Source organism: Micromys minutus (assembly GCF_963924665.1).
Source record: "Micromys minutus genome assembly, chromosome: 22".
Classification (NCBI taxonomy): Eukaryota; Metazoa; Chordata; class Mammalia; order Rodentia; family Muridae; genus Micromys; species Micromys minutus.
Window position 1 is genome coordinate 459,259 of NC_137957.1, and position 20,681 is coordinate 479,939.

Consider the following 20,681-nt stretch of genomic DNA (forward strand, 5'->3'; position numbering starts at 1 on the left):
AATCCCTGAAGGACAAATCATCCTTCCCCCGTTAGAGGGAGATAAATAGAGAGAGCGCTCAGCGCTCCAGGTTCCCGTACTCAGCATCGAGGTGTTCCTGAATAAAGGCTGTTGAGAAGAATCCAGAGTGTTGCTTCGTGTCTTCCTTGCCAGGCGAATTGGACACAACAGTTCTGGCTTCCTTTCTGATTCATGCAAAGTCAGTCTTGGAACCATACACACATAGAAAGAGAAATCATGTCAAGTCAATCAAGGAAGCAAGCAAACAAGCAAAAACAAAGCCAAAAATATGTCTGTTGAGTTGAGTAGCACAAAACAAAGCAAAGCATGCTCACATTCCACATAGCCTGCCAACTTGGTCTATGGAGTAAAAAAAAAAAAAGTAGAAGGCAAAAATGGATTAAATATTGCTTTGTTACAATGTTTCTAAGTTTTAAGGAACATTACACAGCTGGCTTGATTTTCAAATCCTGAGGTTTACTGGTGCCTTCCTCAAATCTCTCAGCCACTGCTTACCTCCTCCTCCATGATTGCCCCCAACTCCATACTGTGTACAGTGGTTGTGTGTGTGTGTGTGTGTGTGTGTGTGTGTGTGTGTGTGTGTGTGTCCAACTCCTTATATTTAAGATAGAAAGACAAGGACTGGAGAGATTGCTTAGTCTTTAAGAGCACTGACTGCTCTTCCAGAGGTCCTGAATTCAAATCCCAGCAACCACATGGTGGTTCACAACCATCTGTAACAAGAAATGATGCCCTCTTGTGGCCTGTCTGAAGACAGCTACATTACTATACTTATCTATAATAAATAAATCCTTAAGAAAGATAGACAAAAACCAAAGAGAAATATAAATGAAGCAATATAAACCTAGCCAAATAATTAATTTCTTCTCTTCATGGAGAGAGAGAGATAGAGAGGAGAAAGAAATATTTACTGGCCAACCTTTTATTAGAATAAGAATGTAATAATTACAAAAACTGAGCCATCTCACTGTAACATTCATTGATTCTGTTGAGAGGGAGGAAGTTGATTACCTGATCACCAGCCTCACACATACACAAATCAAAAAGAAAAGAAACCCCTGGAACCACCCAACTGATTGGTCTTGTTTAAAATGAGAAAACTAAGTAGGACAACTGGTTTACCACCTTCATTTTTTTTTAAATATATTTTTAAGTTAATTAAAAACAAAAACAAGCCGAGCAAACAACACTTCTTATGCTGGTTGACCTCTTTTTGTTAAAGGAAGGACAGAAACCATAAAGTTTAAAACACCATCCTGCCACTCAATACTTCTGCTTTTAATAAAAGGGACAACTGGTCGACCTCAGATTTGTTAAAAAACAATAAAAACATTTGTTGGCTGACCTCCTTTTAATTATCTGTTGAAGTGGACAACTGGTCAGCCTCATACTTATTTTTAATTTCATTTATTTATTTTCAAAAGGTCTGCTGGCAAACCTATATTTGTGAAGATGGCAATTTAAAACATCAGTCCACCTTTTGGTACTTATTCATCCTTTAGTAAGTACTTGTATTTTCATGAAAAGAACAACTGGTTGACCTCACTTTTAATAAAAAAGGAAAGAAGGTCCACCTTTATAGCCTAGGACTTGAACAGGTTTCAAGCAAGACAACTGGACAATCGTGTGTGTATGTGTGTGTGTGTGTGTGTCTGTGTGTCTGTGTGTGTGTCTGTGTATGTGTGTGTGTCTGTGTGTGTTTCCCTGGAAGGTTTTGCATCTGCATATCTGTTTCTTTTTTTTTTTTTTTTTTTTTTTTTTTTTTTTTTTTTTTTTTAGGTAGTTGATCAAACATTTATTGTTTTATCTTTGGTAACAATAAAAGATAAATTAAAAATATAAGTTAATGGAGATTTAGTTTTTAAGGTCTTTTTAAAAAAAAATATCTTTTCTTAGTGTTCTGAAAACCCCACAAGCTAACCTCCCAGGTCTTCCGTGGATGATATGAATACATTGCCCTTGTGTTTGGAACCATGTTGGCCATCACTGAGCACTCTCAAAGCTCACATTGTAAATGTGTACTTTTCTGGCTTCCAGTATCGCTTGCTTCATCTCGGTATATCCATTAGAGTGACCCTTGTGTCATCTACCCCAGAGGACAGATGACAACCCTCCCAGACTGCAGGAGAGATACTGATGACTCACTGCAGGGTAGAGGAGAGTGAGGTGGGGAGTTTCTACTTGCTTCTTGTATTCTATTACCACCAATATCTGAGGCTTTGGGAAGTGTGTGTGTGTGTGTGTGTGTGTGTGTGTGTGTGTGTGTGTGTAGTCCATGTTGTTTGGAGGTAAGAAGCCTTCTTTTTTTTTTTTTAAACGACTTTATTTTACAAAACAAAGATAAATGTACTGCATATCTGTTTCTAATTCCTTGTTCTGTCATTTGGTTGTGCATTGACCTCACCAAGATGGAGGCTGACAGTGGATGGCGGCCATCTTGGCTACTGATTGATCTAACCAAGATGGAGGTGGCTGGCATTGTGACCTACTGTTTCAGGTTGCCTCTGTATCTCCCTTTGCCATGCTTTATGAGAACAGAACTTAATTAAACCCAGTTTGCATGTGCAGAATGGTGAGGAGGCACCCAAAAGCAGCCAGAAGCCTCACACCATCCACAGCCACATGGGTGCCTCCTGTTTTTGTCCGTTACTTTTATGGACAGATTATCTTATATTTTTTGTTATTTTTAATTAAAACACATAATAGAACATAAATATAATCAGCTATCCTAGAACTTCTTCTGTATGCGAGGCAGACTTAGTTAGCTAGCTAGCTAGTTAGTTAGTTAGTTAGTTAGTTAGTTAGTTAGTTAATTAATTAGTGAAAATAGGTTAAAAAAGAAAGGAAGAAAGAAAAAATGAATGAAGGAAGAAAAAAGGAAGGAAGGAAAGGAGAGAGGGAGAAAATAATATCAACATAAATATTATTCATTGTTCTGGAATTCCAAGAAAATTTCTAGGTAGACCTTTCTAGGTAGACTGACCCAGTCTATACAACGAATTCCCAAACAACCAGAAATACATGGAGAGGGATTTTGCCACCATCTCAGTATATGTAACCAACTGTGTAACATAAACAACACTCCACAAACAGCTGATAGTAAAATAATCCCTAAGAGTACATTTATAGTTTTACTTTCTTATCTTAAGAAAGATACACAATCAAAGCTGAAATACAATCAGTCAAAAACTAATAAAATCCAACTGGCAGGCAGGCAAGCCAACTTGTTTGTTTGGTTGGTTTGTGGTTGATTTTGGTTTGTTTTGCTTGCTTTGTTTTGTTTTTCAGGAAGTTTGGTGGCCTAGTGACCACACAAGCCCAGACACAAGAAGTAAATAATTAAAGATCTCTGAAACACAAATCTGGGGTGGGCCCTAGCTTGGCCATGGAGACACACACATGCACGTGCACATACATACACACACATGCACATTAAATAATAAAATCAGGTCAATCAGGTAGTCAGGCATCTTGGCCAGCATGGGAATGGGGGTCCAGAACTGCATGTGGTCCAGGACTTATCTATCAGGACCACAATTGGGCTTCCAGAGCTGAACAGTGACATTGAGTGCAGACCGTACAGAGTTTTTATGCCTAAAATCCACAACATATGTACAAGTTATTCCACCCATCTGGATTTAGGGATAGGGGAATTCCGTAGGAATATGTCTTTCTTGTACACTTATCCTGATCCCATTAGTTAGGGTATTGGACTGTGGCAGGGGACTTGCCTTGTGATGGTTTGCATATGCTTGGCCCAGGGAGTGGCACTATTAGAAGGTGTGGCCTTGTTGGAGGAAGTGTGTCATTCTGGGGGTGGGCTTGAAGACATGCCTCCTAGCTGCCTGAGGATGTTTAGTCTGTTTCTGTCTTCCTTTGGATGAAGATGTAGAACTCTCAGCTCCTTCTGCACCATGTCTGCCTGGATGCTGCCATGTTCCTGCCTTGATATTGACTGGACTGAACCTCTGAACCTGTAAGCCTGCCCCAATTAAATGTTGGCTTTTATAAAACTTGCATTGGCCATAGTGTCTGTTCACAGCAATAAAACCCTAACTAAAACATGCCTTGTCTAACATTTATATCTCAAATTGCCAACCAGGAAGTTAGTTGCCCACATACATGGACGTCTCTTTCGGCCATGTAGGATGTCAGTTCCCAGGGATCTTACACTTTACTCCCACACACCCTACTCAAAATGGAAGTATGGTTCCAAATAGTCTCTGTACCAAATCAGTGCAGGTGTCTCTCTTGTGTTGAGGGTCCATCCCCGGAGCAGCTTATAAAAGCAACTACCATAAAAGCTTATACATGAGTGGGTGCAGGAAATGCTGCTGGGTAGTTGATTAGGCTGCAAGCTTATTGAGGGTAACTATAGAACAAAGAAAGTTTGACCATCATCTATCATGTTTGGAAAGGAAGAAAAAATGGAAAAAAAGATGGGAGGGGGGAAGGGCCATCTTCCCATGCTGGGATGATCTGTGGCTTTGGAAGAGGGCAATGGGCTGATACGTAGTCTCAATGCTTTATCGAAAAGACTTTGGTCTTGACCTCCTTTCTGATTCCTCCAAAGACAGTCTTAAAATCCTTCAAGGATAGAAAGGGAACTATGTCAAGTCAAGCAGAAAATGGTAAAAATTTTAGGTTGATGATCCAGTTCCTTACCCAATGCTTCAAGTGATTTTTCAAGCACTGGAAGATGAATCTAAAAGAAACTATAGTAATGGAGCTGAGCAGGTTATCAGATGGTAAGGCTGTTTACTTTCAATTTTGCTTGAACTAAGAAATTTGCCCCTTTTACCAGTTTTAAAGTTTGACTATCTAATTTTGATTTATTCGGGGATTCATTATCTCTTACACATGATGTTGATCTTCCTTTTCAATATTCTTTCAAACTGTCCCATATTTCATTATCTAAACTCTTTATAGAAAACAGGCATTAGGGGCTGATATTAGGAACAAAAATTAGGCTCAGCAGTTTAAAGCACTGACTGCTCTTCCAAAGGTCCTGAGTTCAATTCCCAGCAACTGTATGGTGGCTCACAGCCATCTGTAATGGAATGAGATGCCCTCTTCTGGTGTGTCTGAAAACAGCTACAGTGTACTCACATTAAAAAAATGGGGGGGAAAGGAAACAGAAATTGTAATGATAAATTACAAGAACTTTAATAGATATGATCTTAATATTTATGTTCCTTCTTTCTTTTAAAATGCACAAGCTCAACATAAGACAAAGCCTTTCCTGGTTTCTGCTGCATTGCTGAGGTCCTGTGAGGGTTCCCACTGTTATATCACTGCTAATTTACTTTCCCTTTTCAGTGTCTGTCACTGTTCTACAGGTAGGGGTTCCTGAGAGAACTGAGCCAATGCAAACGCTGGACTAATGTCTCATGCAACAGCCAATGTTATACAGTGCCTGAGTCAATTTACACTCTGAGGGTTAAGAAATGTTACCTGAGTAAAGTTCTCATGAATTCAAATTGACAAGAACATGCACAAGTGTTACACACATGGTTTCCAACAGAAACATAAAGCACAGTTTAAATTTTGAACAGCAATCAGTGATGAGTACTCTCACCTGCTACTATCTGCAATCCCTGAGAGGATTCCAAAAACAAGTCTGATTTGAAGAAACTGAGATCACAAGACTTTTGGGGTTTTTTTTTGTTTTGTTTTGTTTTGTTTTGTTTTAGGAGTGTTCTCACAAGCACTCAAGACTTCTCACACAACTCAATTCCAGGACTCTGCCACAATATACATGAATTAAATTGTATTTATTTTAAAAATAACATACACATGTGAAGAAAGCAGATTTTACAATATACAGTCCCATGTATGTGTGTGGGGGTGGATATGGATCTTTCTTGTGTTATGTGGTCCCCAAGGAAGCCAGAAATCAGACAGACCTTCTGCACCTGGAATTACAGGTAGTTCTGGAATCATTTGATGTGGGTGCTAGGAAACACAGTTGGGTATCCAGCAGGATCAGTACTATTGAGACCACATTCTGGACCCTAAATATGCCATTATAATGCAGAAAATGAAGAGGCCCCACTAGATCTCTGCCTTCTTTCACTTTCTGGTGCTAAAATCGTCCCCGGTTCATGGCCATTGAAAAATTGAATGGATTACCTCTTTATGAATGGGCTTTACAAATTGTTTCACATTGTTATTCTTTTTTTAAAGATTTATTTATTATATATGAGTACACTGTAGCTGTTTTCCGACACACCAGAAGAGGCATCAGATCCCATTACAGATGGTTGTGAGCCACCATGTGGTTGCTGGGATTTGGACTCAGGACCTCTGGAAGAGCAGTCATTGCTCTTAACCTCTGAGCCATCTCTCCAGCCCCCACAATGTTATTCTTAACACAGTTCTTTTGATAAGAGTGAGGGCAACAACCTTGTTGACTAGAGGTGTGTCTAGATGTAGTAGTTGTTTGCTACTTTGTGGGTTCTTCTTTCACCCTCCTCCACCCACTTTCTTCCACCCTTTCAAACCTCTAAGGTATAGAGGGAAAAGAGGATGATATTATCAATAGACTACATCCTGCTAATTAAGAGTGTTGAGTTCCGCTGGGGAAATGGCTCAGCGGTTAAGAATACTGACTGCTCTTCCAGAGGTCCTGAGTTCAACCCCCAGCAACCACATGGTGACTCACAACCATCTGTAATGGGATCTGATGCCCTCTTCTGGAGTGTCTGAAGACAGCTACAGTGTACTCTTAAGTAAAACAAATAAATAAATCTTAAAAAATTATTTATAAAAAAAAAAGAGTGTTGAGTTCCTTGGAACACCTTTGATTTTCATCATCAGGATACTTAGTGTCCAGTTTCTTTGTTCATGACTATGTAACAAATCATGGTCAACAGCATACTACCACCAACCAGTAACCCACACCACCTGTCCTCTGAAAAGTCCCCAGAATTTCAAATGTCACACAACTGCACAAAGAATCTGCCTCTGGCAACAATAACACCTTACCTAGAGCAGTTACCTGCCATGAATCACCCCCATATTCTCATACTTGGGATTAAACCAAAAAAAATTTTAAGTCCTATATTTCAGTGTTTTAAAAATACCAATATTACAATATTTTCACTACTTCCAGATAATATTAGAAAAAGATCCATAATGAGAGATATAGTTGTTTGGTTTGGGGAGAATGTTACTGATGTTTTGCTTTGGATTTTATCAGACAGAACATCTCTACATGGCTATCCTATCTTGAACTCACTGTGTGATCCAAGCTGTGATCCTCAAATACAGAAATACATCTGCCTGTCTCCCAAGGCTGGGATTAAAGACATGCGACTCAACACCCAGCTGAGTTGTTTCTTTAAATGGCCTATTGTTGAATAAAGAATAATGTAAAATTGAAACAGGAACCCTCATTATTTTGACAAACACTTCTTGAAATATAATGTATCGATTGTGAGTGATAAATCATTTATGTTCTCAGTATTTTGCTTATTCTTTCATAATTTCATCTTATTAAATTTTTATCTGTATAAAATACACTTGTGCTCTGTGTACATGCCACATGCATCAGAAGACATCTTACAGGTTTGAAAAATCAAATCCAGATAGTCAAGTTATGCAGCAAGTGCCTTCAAGTAATGAGTGACTTCACTGGTCCTGATCTAAGTTTCAGAACTATTTATGTATGTGCTGTTGTATGGGTATGCACATGTCACAGCCCAAGTATTAATACTCAGAAAAATTTGCATGAGTAACATGTGTCTCCCAGAGAATAATCTCAGGTTGCACTGGCTGGTTTTGTGTCAACTTGACAAAAGCTGGAGTTAATCACAGTGAAAGGAGCCTCAATTGATAAAATGTCTCCATGAGATCCAGCTGTTTTCTCAACTAGTGATCAAGGGGGGAGGGTCCAGCCCATTGTGGGTGGTGCCATCCCTGGGCTGGTAGTCTTGGGTTCTATAAGAAAGCAAGCTGAGCAAGCCAGGGGAAGCAAGCCAGTAACATTCCTCCATGGCCTCTGCGTCAGCTCCTGCTTCCTGACCTGCTTGAGTTCCAGTCCTGACATCCTTTGGTGATAAACAGCGATGTGGAAATTTAAGCTGAATCAACCCCTTTCTCCACAACTTGCATCCTAGTCATGATGTTTGTCAGGAATAGAAACCCTAAGACAAATTGGTACCAAGTGGGGTATTCCTGTGGCAACCTGACCATGTTTTGGGGAGGACTGTGGAAGGACTCTGGAACTTTGAGCTAGAAGAGACATTGGGATATTAAGAGCTCTGTGGGATGTTTTGTAGGAGTTTGGAGGATAATGTTGAGAACACTGCAGAAGATGGAGAACTGGCTTGTGAAATTTCAGAAAGAAGATTAAAGGCTCTTATTGGGGCTGGAGAGATGGCTCAGCAGTTAAGAGCACTGACTGCTCTTCAAGCAGTCCTGAGTTTCAAATCCCAGCAACCACATGAAATGAAGTGATGCCCTCATCTGGTGTGTCTGATGACAGGTAGTGTACTTACATATAATAGATAAATCTTTAAAAAAAAAAAAAAAGTCCAAATAAATAAAGACTCTTATCAGGGCTGTTGCTGTTTTGATTGTGAACATTCTGTGATTTTGGTTGGCTGGGGCTAAAGAATCAGTTGTAATTAACAAGATACCAGAACTACTAACGCAAAACCTTTGCATTACTGGGACTATTGATCCTGGTTAGCTGGAGCTAGGAAATTAGTGGCAATTAAGAAGAAACCAGTATCATTTAGGTGAAATCATCTGAAAAGTTTTTTTTTTTTTTTTAAGAGCACAAAGAAGCTGTGTTCCAGAGTTAGCCAAGGTTGTACCTCGTGCTGTGGCTGGACTTGGTAATGTGTAAGTCACCCAGGTGGTACTGGTTTTGAAGGAATGAAAGGGTTGTGAAGAGCAGCTGAGGCTTGGCACTGTGAGAGGGCATGGAAGGCCATTGGTGAAAGTGCAATTAAGTGTCCCAGGACTGAAGAAGTTGAGACTTGGCACCATTAAGAAAGCCTATGAGAGGCTATTGGTGAAGCCTACTTGCAGCAGAAGATAGCAATGTCTTGGAGATGCCAGTACCATGAGATGACCACCAGAAACAGCAGCAGCAGTGGAGAACAGGCAGCTGGAGCCTAGAAGACAAAATGTGTGCTACAAAAGGCAGAGCTGGAGAAGTGACCCAAGCCCTTGGAGAAGCCCAGAAGTTCATGAGTGGATCCCAGACATTGGATGGTTAGAGTTTGATTTTTTTGATTGTGACTGTGCCCTGATATTTTTCCCTCTTAAAGGAAGAAAGTATTTTAGTGGAGCCTACAGGTAAGAGAATTTGAATTGAAAAAGTCTTTGAATTTTAAAAGGGATTGGATTCAAATCCCAGCAACCACATGGTGGATCACAACCATCTGTAATGGGATCCGAAGCCGTATTCTGGTGTGTCTGAAGACAGCTACAGTGTACTCATATATAATAAATAATCTTTAAAAGGGATTGGATATTTTTAAGGGATTGAAATTTTAATATGTAAGATCTTGTAAAGACTGTGGGACTCTTAAAGTTATTTAGATCTTGGGAATGAACAGTAAAGTAAGAGTTGAGACTTAATAGTGATGCGTTTGTATGTCAAATTGACAAGGAGTCAATTGCACTGGCTGGTTTTGTGTCAACTTGACACAAGCTGGAGTTATCACAGAGAAAGGAGCCTCAGCTAAGGAAATGCCTCCATGAAATCCAGCTGTAAGACATTTTCTCAACTAGTGATCAAGTGGGGAGGGTCCAGCCCATTGTGGGTGGAGCCATCCCTGGCCCAGCCCATTGTGGGTGGTGCCATCCCTGGGCTGGTAGACCTGGGTTCTATAAGAAAGCAGGCTGAACAAGCCATGGGAAACAAGCCAGTAAGTGACATCCCTCCATGGCCTCTGCATCAGCTCCTGCTTCCTGACCTGCTTGAGTTCCAGTCCTGACTTCCTTTTGTGATGAACAGCATGTGGAAGTGTAAGCTAAATCAACCCTTTCCTCCCCAACTTGCTTTTTGGTCATGATGTTTGTGCAGAAATACCAACCCTAAGACACAGGTCATCATGCTTAACAGCAACCACCCTTACTGAGAAAATTCTATGCCATTCGTCTTTCTGAAAAAGTATTGAGAAGTACTTCTCAGGATAAACATAACCAATAAAAAGAGATGGCAATATATCATTTTCATTTGCAAATAGGTTTTATTATTCAAATATTGTGTGTCCCCCTATCCTCGGGTGACAATTTGTATATGATCTGAAAACAATATTTTAGTGATGAAGTGGTTCTATTAATTGAACATGAGCACCAGTGAGATGGCTTAGCAACCAAAAGAAAAGTGTTTGGTGTGCAAGGGTTTACTGCATGTATTAGATTCATGTTTCCCTCCAATAGGAATTCTCATGCCTTTGAAGACTATAAAATGCAGAGGCATTAACCCATTGATTACATTCATAAGGTTTCTCTGCAGTATGAGTTCTTTGATGAAGATTCCATAGATGTGGCAAAGCTTACTGCATCAATCACATTCATAGGGTTTCTCTCCAGTATGACATTTTTTGTGATTATGAAGACTAGTGTAATATGCAAAGGTTTTACCACATTCATTACATTCATATAGTTTCTCTCCAGTATGAGTTCTTTCATGTCTATACAGATTACTGCGATATGCAAAGGCTTTACCACAATGAGTACATTTATATGGTTTCTCTCCACTATGAGTTTTTTTGTGTTTTTGAAGATATCTGAAAATTGCAAAGGATTTACCACATTGACTACAATCATAGAGTTTCTCAAGAGTGTGATGTTTTTCATGATTTCGAAGATAACGACGACTTACGAAGGCTTTACCACACTGATTACATCCGTACGGTTTCTCTCCAGTGTGAGTTCTTTCATGTATTTGAAGATCACAATTTAATTCAAAGGCTTTACCACATTGGTTACATCCATATGGTTTCTCTCCAGTGTGATGTTTTTCATGATTTTGAAGACTAGTACGACTTGCAAAGGCTTTACCACACTGATTACACTCATAGGGTTTCTCTCCAGTGTGAGTTCTTTCGTGTACTTGAAGACTACTGCGACGTGCAAAGGCTTTACAGCATTGATTACACTCATAAGGTTTCTCTCCAGTGTGAATTCGTTCATGTATTTCAAGACTACTGCGACGCGCAAAGGCTTTACCACACTGATTACATCCATAAAGTTTCTCTCCAGTGTGATGCTTTTCATGATTTCGAAGACTGCTACGACTTGCATAGGCATTGCCACACTGATTACACTCATAGGGCTTCTCTCCAGTGTGAGTTTTATCATGTGCGTCAAGATTGCTGCGATATGCAAAGGCTTTACCACACTGATTACATACATAGGGTTTCTCTCCAGTGTGAATTATTTCATGTATTTGAAGATGGCTTCGAGTTGAAAAGGCTTTACCACATTCACTGCAATCATAGGGTTTCTCTCCTGTATGAGTTCTTTTGTGTATATCAAGATTACTGTGACGAGCAAACGTTTTACCACATGCATGGCAATCAAAGGGTTTCTCTCCTGTATGAGTTCTTTCGTGTATTTGAAGAGCACTTCGACTTACAAAGGCTTTACCACAGTGACTACACTCATAGGGTTTCTCTCTAGTATGGTTTTTTTCATGTTTTTGAAGACTACGGAAGTTTGCAAAGGCTTTACTGCAGTGATTGCATTCATAGGGTTTCTCTTCAGCACGGATTCTTCCATATGTTTGAAGAAAGTTCTTCTGCACAGAGCTGCACTGCTCCTTGTCATGTCCCATATGCTCACAAGGCTCATATCCACAATAGCAGATGTTGTGCCTATTAAAGAGAAATAACAAAAGGTTTCACACTACATACACACAGGTGAACTTTTTGTTCCACATAGATATATGCGGTAGAGATTAAGGTTTCTCCATGACAACAACCTTCTTGTTTCCCATTAAATGTTCTTATTACTTAATTTTGGAAAGTCACTAGAAGTACATGAGTAAGTAACTCTAGCTTTACTACAGACTCTTTACTTATAAAGTCTTGAACATTCACTGGTCTCCTAACCAATGTGCATGCCTTTTATGATACTTGGATGGGATGAAACTAAATGGGCTGATAGTTCTATAACATTGCTCAGATGATAAGATATTGTTTCTTTGTCTTGTTTCTTAGAGGAACACCTTAGAAACACAGGTCAACTACCTAAAATTAAAGGACATAGTCTTATGAGAGTTTAATAATCACCAGTATACTTAAATCTGTGCTTACTCCCAATGTAGCTTTTCTTTAAAACTTCAGAGTACATTAAGATTTCGTCAGTAACACATTTGTATCAGCTTGCACATGACATTTACCTTCTACGTCCTCTAGAACGTTGACAGTGTTCTTCAATGTTGCTGTTTTCCAATTTGTAGCCTAGAATATAGTAACAGAAAATTTATGATATATTATTGGATAGTATGCATATTTTAAGTTAGTATCTTTAATTAAACCTGAGAACCACGTCTGTTTATTCGCCACATTCTACCTCTGTCACAATAGAAATCACTGAAGTGCACCAATAACCAAGAAACACTTGTCCCCTTGTATAGAGAATGAAGGAAAACTCACATTCTTACCTATAGCAGTGAGGTTCCTGAATGTTTCCAGCATCACATCTTTATAGAGATTCTTCTGGGAAGGATCCAGCAAAGCCCACTCTTCCGGAGAGAAGTTCACATGCACATCCTCATAGGTGACTGCATCCTAAAATATCCCACACATACACATAATAAAAATGGTGAGACTCAATGCACTGTAAATGTACTCTTCACTGAGAATATATTTATGTAATTATGGGTATTCCACACATTTATTCCATATCAGACATTCAAATGCAGTCTCCAAATCATTTTAGAAGGAAACAGAAAAGGAGGATCACACCTCTCATTTCTGGGCCCATTGAATTCCATATGGCATTGCAAGAGAAACACTACTAACAGAGAGACACTCAAACAGATCCCTGTTTATTGAGTATACATTAGCAAACTTTTATCAAAATCCCTAACTTCAAAAGCGGATGGACATGGAAAGTATTGTGATGCACACCTTTAATCCAAGACCTCAGGAGGCACATGTGGATCTCTTTGATTTCTATACCAGGCTAGCCTATGTAGTGATTTCCATGACAGGCAGAGGTTCACAGTAAGACCTGTCTCAAAGAAACGAAGGATAGGGCTGGAGAGAACTGTCGGTGGTTAAGAGCACTGACTGCTCTTCCAAAGGTCCTGAACTCAAATCCCAGCAACCACATAGTGGCTAACAACCATCTGTAATAAAACCGTATGCCCTTCTGGGGTGTCTGAAGACAGCTATGATGTTTATTATATATAATAAATAAATATATCTGTAAAACAAAGAAAGAAAAAAATGGCCCATATACAAATTTCTAATCACACCAAGCCAAGTGGTGATAAAACCTGTCTTAAAAAGAAAAAGAAACAAAGAATAGAAAGCACAAGAGGAATTGAAATTCCTCCAAAGGGTTAAATATTCACTCTAATTTAATACTAATTGAATTAGAAAACTGGAGTGCCTCAGTTTACCAACAAAGGAATGCATTTTTAATATGACAGTTTTATTTTTAACTGACAATTCAAAGAGTTCTCAAAAATATTAGCAAACAAGTGTCTATTCAAAATCAAAACCAAAAAGCATAGGGAAAAGAGATGTATATATGATACTGACATGTATATACGTAAAAGACCCATGCACATTTATTAAAAATCAAAGATATACACACAAAGGTAGCAAGAATGTTAAACTGCAATGGGATTATTCTGAAACCTGAGTATTAATGTCATGAATGCATGCCATCCTGGTAAAAACAAATCCTCTGCCAAAGTTGCAAAGTCAAGATGTGAGTAAAGCTCAGCACAAGAGTAACTGCTTGACATGCACAGAAATCTAATTCCATCAGCCAAAAATATAAAAATAAAAATATAAGGCCAGAAAAATCAGCTTATTAAGGAGAAGCAATTGCTTCTAATTTAGCTTATGTTTTTAAGGGATTGGGTCTGTAAAGGTGCTAATGGTTTGGCTACATGAGAAGGAAGCAGGCTGCTCAGTTTGAGCCAACAAAAAATATACAAAGAAGTGAACAAGGGACATCACCATTAAGCTCATGATCCTGAGAACCCAATGCAGTCCTACTGGGAAACAGACCATCAAAGACTTGAATGAGATACAGAAAAGAGTTCTGAGATCAAGCAAAGGAAACTTATCCTGAGTACTACCATTCTGTTTTCAGACTCCATTTTGATCACAAAGTGAAATTCAGTTGAAGTTCCCAGGTTCTAGAGAAGCTAGGGACTTTCCAGATAGCTGGCCAACTTTCTCCTTACTCCCCAAAACATGACTGCTCCTACTGAAGAACTATAACTGCAGCTTGGTACAGATGCTTGTGGGTTGTTCTGTTTATAGTTACTGAAGTGAAGTCAGTTCCCAAGTCTGTACTGCTGCCCCTCCTGAGTCTCCTCTGGTCAGTCAGTGTTTGCTGCCTAATTCAATACAGTTCTTGCTTTACATAAACTCTTGTGCCTGCTTGGACTGTTGCATTTTCAGAGACCCTACAATGGATGTCTTCATGGTAGCCTCTATGAGCCACCACAACGACCTGGAGAGATATACACAGGCCAATGATGAGAAGTAAACACAGCAGGCAGTCATGTCAGTCAGCTGTGTTGGCCACTCTGCAGGTCCTGCTCTTTTTCCTGGGCTAGGATGCAGTGCTAGGAGTCCCAGAGTCTCACAGTGTTAGGTTTTCTCAAAGGAAGAATGCATAGGCCCACAGGCACTTACAATTACTACTGGCTCTATTGCTGGACAGTAAGTCACCATCTCCCAAGAAAAAAAAACAGGAAGCACCTGTTCATGTCTTCAGTTCTGCTTCACCAACAGCTTGGCTTCTCTTCATCTTCCATTCCTCCACCTATTTCCTCACTCCTTCTCTCACATCACTCCACCAACTACTAACGCTCACCCTGCCCTGCCCAGACACAGTATTGTATAGGCTCTTTCCAGCTCCTGAGTTGTGGGGACACAAGTGCAGGCCACAATGTTGTTGTCTCTACTGTGCCTTTTCTACCCCAGGCAGCCTGACTTATTATACAAAGCTGTCTCTAAAGGTGGAATTTAGCCTGAGTTCTTTTTTTTTTTAAGCCACATTTTTTTAAAGATTTATTTATAATATATAAGTACATTGTCTCTGTCTTCAGACACACCAAAAAAGGGCATCAGATCTCATTACAAATGGTTGTGAGCCACCATGTGGTTGCTGGGAATTGAACTCAGGACCTCTTTGCTCTTAACCACTGAGCCATCTCTCCAGCCCCGAGTTCTTTTCATGCTCCACTTGTACTTAAATTGAAGAATGTAACAGAGATTAATGGATTATAAATTTGGAGAAAAGGGTCAAGGAAATGTCTAAAGGGAATATTGAAAGTTTATCTATTTCCTCAAGGGAGCCAAAAACTCTCCCTAACTATCAGTCATTAAAGTTTACTAATTTTGCTGAGCAGTATGGCACACCTTTAATCCCAGCACCTGGCTGGCAGATCACTGTGAGTTTGAAGCAAACCTGATCTACAGAGTAAGTTCCAAAACAGCCACAGCTATACAAAGAATCCCTGTCTCAGAGAGGAGACAGGAAGAAGGAGAGAAAGAGGGACACAGGGAGACAAAAAGAGGGAGAAAGAGGAAGAGAAGGAGAAAGGGAGGGAGGGAGAAGAATCCCTGGTAAAGAAATGGTCTCCTGTTGTTTTTAATAAAATCTCAATTGTTTGACTTTACCAAAAAGACTTGGGAGCCAGATCCTGCAGTGAAATAGCTCAAAGAGGCAGAGAAAGCACCCAGCTGATGTTCCTCCTTAGCTGAGGTCCCAAAAGAAGGAATCTGACTTCCCAATGCCATCTCAAACACAGTCAAACTGAATGTCCCTCCCTTTTATTTCATATAGTTCTGTATCAGTCCCCCTGAGTTCCTCTTATTCTGTTTTTTTTCCTATGTTCACTCCCTAACAACTGGTTGCTTGCTCAACCTTCTGACCTATGGTTGACTCTACTGAATCCTATTTACAATATGCAAGTAGGAAGCATTTGGATTAAATTGTGCTTGGGCTGAGCCACACAACAACCAGAATAAGGTTTTTCCAGTAAACAACATAATCTCAAGGTTTACAGTGTGATCAAATATCCTGCAACAGCCTTGGTACAGGTCTAACATTCTAATGACAATAAGTCAATATGTCTGCCAAGAAACCATCATATGAACATTAATTGGAGCTGGCTTACAGGTTCTGTGAGGCTCTTAGCCTAAGGACAAGTTGCCCCCCTTCCCTGGGATTTTTCAAAACACTGAAAAATGTGAAGCTCTTGGCCAGGTCAAGTTGCCCCTACTTTGAGACTTTTCCAAAACACCCAGTTCCAAGAAACAAAGCAGGATGATAGCCAAAGTCCCTGATAGGGCTTGACATATGTCATAATTAGCTCATGCTCAATTACCCATAGATCTAAAATACTATATGCTTAGCCAATAAATCTAAAGGTCACTGTAACCCACCAATGTGATGCCACCACCCCATGCTGTTGCTGAAATCTGCTTTCAAGACTGTATAAAAAGTGTGTGCCTTGAACTTCAGGGTCCTGCTTGCAGGACGACCCCAGCGTACTGGACCAATAAAAATAAAACCTCTTGCTTGTTGCATCGATTTCCGTCTCTGTGTCTCTGTGGGAGTGAACACCCCAACACTGGGCCAAACAGGTCCAACACTTCAGAGGTTCAGTCCATTATTATCAAGGCAGGCACATGACAGCATCCAGGCAGGCATGGTACAGGAGGAACTGAGAGTTCTACATCTTCATCTGAAGGCTGCTAGCAGAATACTGGCTTCCAGGCAGCTAAAATGAGGGTCTTAAGCCCACACCCACAGTGACACACCTACTCCAACACAGCCACACTTCCTAATAGTGTCATCTACTGCCTTCCCCTTTGCACATTCTCATTCCAACATAGGACAGGGTGCCAACATATTAATGATTTTAAAGAAAAGTGTTTTAAAAGAGAGTGAGAGAGGCTCAAAGTCTTCGGCTGTCCCTGAGCTGCTTGCCTAATGTATGAGTAATAAACAAAAAAGCCCGGCAAAGATGCTGGATGGCAGTATCCAGGCAGATGTGGTGCAGGAAAAGAACTTGATGTTTCTGGGTCTTGATTTGCAGTAAGAAGAACAGGGGGACTATGTCACACTAGCCAAACTTGTACACACAAAAGACCTCAAACCCTGCCTCTACAGGGACTACACCTCTTAATAGTGCCACTTCCTATGAACCAAGCATTCGAACACATGAACCTATGGGAGCCATTCCTATTCAAACCACCACACTAAGCCAAATGTCAAAACCTGGCTTTTAGGAGAGAGTTTTAAAACTTGGGTATACTGACTTTAAGACAGTTCTTTCCTGGTAGAGGGGATGCCATTAATAAGAGACTATGAACTACCATGTATAAAATGTTAGCTGTTGAGAGCCACAACCAAATGCCCTGTGTCTCAAATCTCTCACCACGCTGAAGAGACCACACCATGTTTGCACTTAGAAATGTTTTCACTGGTCCAAGGTAACCTCCCCCAATTCTACAGCCACCAATTTGGTTTGCCTTCATTTGTACAGTATGAGTTAATGCAAGCAGAGACTACTCAGAAAGACACTTCCCTGCCACATCAGACCCCTGTAGCTCACTGACTCACACAGGCTTAGACAAACTGTAGTCCAGCTATTACCTAGTCTGTTTCCCCTGCAATGTACACAGTAAACTTTTCTTTCCTTCTGTTCCGGTTTCAAGGGAGAAACCATGCTCAACACACAAATCCTTTTCCTGTCACTGATATCAACAGGCCACTACATGAGTCACATAAATTTTTTTAGAACTGTGCGGTGCTCCAAACCATTAACCCAAAAATTGAGGAGGTTGGCTCAGAAAGGCAGCAAGGCCTGTGTTGCCACAAAGTGAGATGAAGGCAACCTGAGTTGACATGGGAGACCTTATTGTAAAAATATATTTCTCAAAGTCTGGAGGTAAAGCTGTTCTGAAAGTAAGCCTTCCCGATGTCTCAGTATTATTTCAGTACGAAATCTGGGCTATAGATTCAACAAAGTCCAGTACTCTAACGATTTCTGCAAGAAACAACAGAAAACCGATGACAAAGGTCATCATGAGCAAAACATGAGCAACACAAGACTGAAAATCAGCACTCGGTGACACCATCTGACTTCAGAACTTCCCCTACACCTGCAATACAGACTGTGCTAACGAGAAAGAATAGAGGCCAGCGGAACATGAGAGAACACTTAGAACAAAATCACACTTATTTGGTCAATTTTGACAACTCAGACCAGGAAACTGAGTCTGGCCTTACTGACACACGTGACTGGACCACCGGGGCATCTACGTGCGACTGTGTTAATAACACACTTTACACCTGCGCAGAATTCACTGCAGACGGAACCTACACCTGAATGTCAAATGCCAAGTGCAGAACTCTACAAGACACGAAAGGAACAAGAGCTCTGCCAGTCAGCAATCGGCCTTCCCTGACAACGAAGGCCGCGCGTGCGTGAGCGCCGAACGCCGGCGTGAACACTTTCCAAGCACCAACTCCCGCGCCCCATGCTGTGCGCAGGCGCAGTCAGCGGAACTAAGCCGTTGAGGTCCCGCTTCCGCCCGGGAGGCGCAGAGACCTCGGGACCAAACGGAGTCACACCGGGCGCCGCGTCTCGCCGCCGGTTCCCGCACCCCGGGTCAACCCCACACGGATCCTCCCCGCGTGGATCAGCGGCCCCGCTCACCATAGCGGATTCCGAGCTCGCCCGCTCTCCTCACAGCTCCAGCAGCACAACGCACGGGACACACTAGAGCTCTCCTCAGACTCACAGTCAAACCGCGAATGGCAGACCGGAAGTTCCCGCCTCCACTCTGACTGCTAGTCCGTCTCGACGCCCTGATTGGCTGAGTGACAGGAGCATCTTCTTAGCCACAGAGAGGCTTTCAAGGACTTAACACAGTGGTTCCCAGCCCTGGGCTCCAACCCAGGCACTACTGACCTCCAGAGATTGACTGTAGAACTTGCGCCCGTACTGCAAAGTCGTCCCTGCACTATTTCTGCACACAGTAGGCACTTCTTCGTATAGGCATAGGGTGTGTAGTACACACAGATCATTACTCTATGTGCACTGTGTGGTCCCACTTCTCACAGATGACATGACGCCAGCCCATTCAAGTCAAATTTAAGCCGCCTAATTGATATTCATGAGGCATCGGCAATTTCAATAAGATGCACTTAGGATTGCTCATATCTCTTTCAGCTGTACACTCCTGGCCAAATATTAACACTTTACCAGCCTTCTGTGGTGGCAATGGCCTTTCATGCCACCTTTTGGGAGGTTGAGGCAGGACATCAAAAGTTTAAACCAGGGGGCTGGAGAGATGATGGCTCAGTGGTTAAGAGCACTGGCTGCTCTTCCAGAGGTCCTGAGTTCAATTCCCAGCTCACAACCATCTGTAATGACATCTGATGCCCTCTTCTGGTGTTTCTGAGGACAGATACAGTGTACTCATATACATTAAATGAATAAGTTAATCTATTTTTTTTGTTTAAACCAGACCGGAAACCAGTTAAACCAGACCGGAAACACCCAAAATTAAGGTCCCCAAACGTGATGATCTGGGATGGAAAGATGACTAAAAAGGGTTGGCATTGCCAGTTGATGGTTGTGCACTCAGGAGGCAGAAGCAGGAGGACCTCTATGACTTTAAAGCCAGAGTCAGCTCCAGGACAGCCAGGGCTACACAGAGAAATCCTATCTCAAAAAAACAAAACCAAAAAACCAAAAACATAAAATCGAGAGAGAGAGAGAAAGAGAGAGAGAGAGAGAGAGAGAGAGAGAGAGAGAGAGAGAGACTGAGATAGAGAGAGGAAGAAGAAGAGAGAGAAATGGGGAAAGAGGGAGGGAGGGAGAGAGAGGAAGAATAAGTAAGTTAGTTTGGCATCTGTAGGTCTTGCATAAGCTGATCACACTGGTACTTGTCAAAACGCAGTCCAGGAATCCAAGCACTTAAGGAGAATTCTGAATGCTGTGAGAACACGCCAAGAAACAAGACTCTTTGACCTCGGTATATTCATGCCCCTCCCAGCGTTATTCAATGGGAGGGAAATTACTTCAGATTACATTACTTGATGCTGTTATTCAAAGAAACCATTTTGCTTCTAGGGAAACATGTTTCTCCTCTCTCTCTCTCTCTCTGTCTCGCTCTTTCGCTCTGTCTTGCTCTCTCTCTTCCTCATGCAGCCTTTCATAAACCTCAGCATATACAGTCTGGGGCTCTGAATGAAGTTGGCTATGGCATGACATGAGATTTTAGTCTACCTCAGTTACCAACACCATTGCCCCAGACCCCACCACCTCTACCGTGGTCACAGGTCCCCTGCTAACCACACTCCCACCCCTTCCTAGGTGTGTCCCATGAAGACACAACTCTACTGCTGGGTTTCTCTAAGTGTTGCACTTATGCTGACTACTATAATAGTGTTGTGGAGCCAGAGGACCAAACTGCATT

At 41.2% G+C, this 20,681-nt stretch overlaps 1 protein-coding gene across 2 annotated transcripts; it reads right to left on the bottom strand.

Moving 5' to 3' along the window:
• Positions 1-10,351: 10,351 nt before the first annotated feature.
• LOC308435044 (uncharacterized protein) lies at positions 10,352-19,007 on the bottom strand. 2 transcript variants are annotated; one of them, XM_080935586.1, is made up of 4 exons: positions 18,914-19,007; positions 12,653-12,779; positions 12,389-12,449; positions 10,352-11,861 (listed from the first exon to the last, which is right to left on the bottom strand). In XM_080935586.1, the coding sequence occupies exons 1-4, from the start codon at positions 18,914-18,916 to the stop codon at positions 10,547-10,549; spliced, it is 1,506 nt and encodes a 501-aa protein (XP_080791712.1). In that variant the 5' UTR covers positions 18,917-19,007; the 3' UTR covers positions 10,352-10,546. The 2 variants fall into 2 exon arrangements, with proteins under 2 accessions (XP_080791712.1, XP_080791713.1); XM_080935587.1 differs by lacking the exon at positions 18,914-19,007 and having other exon boundaries at positions 12,645-12,732.
• Positions 19,008-20,681: the final 1,674 nt, after the last annotated feature.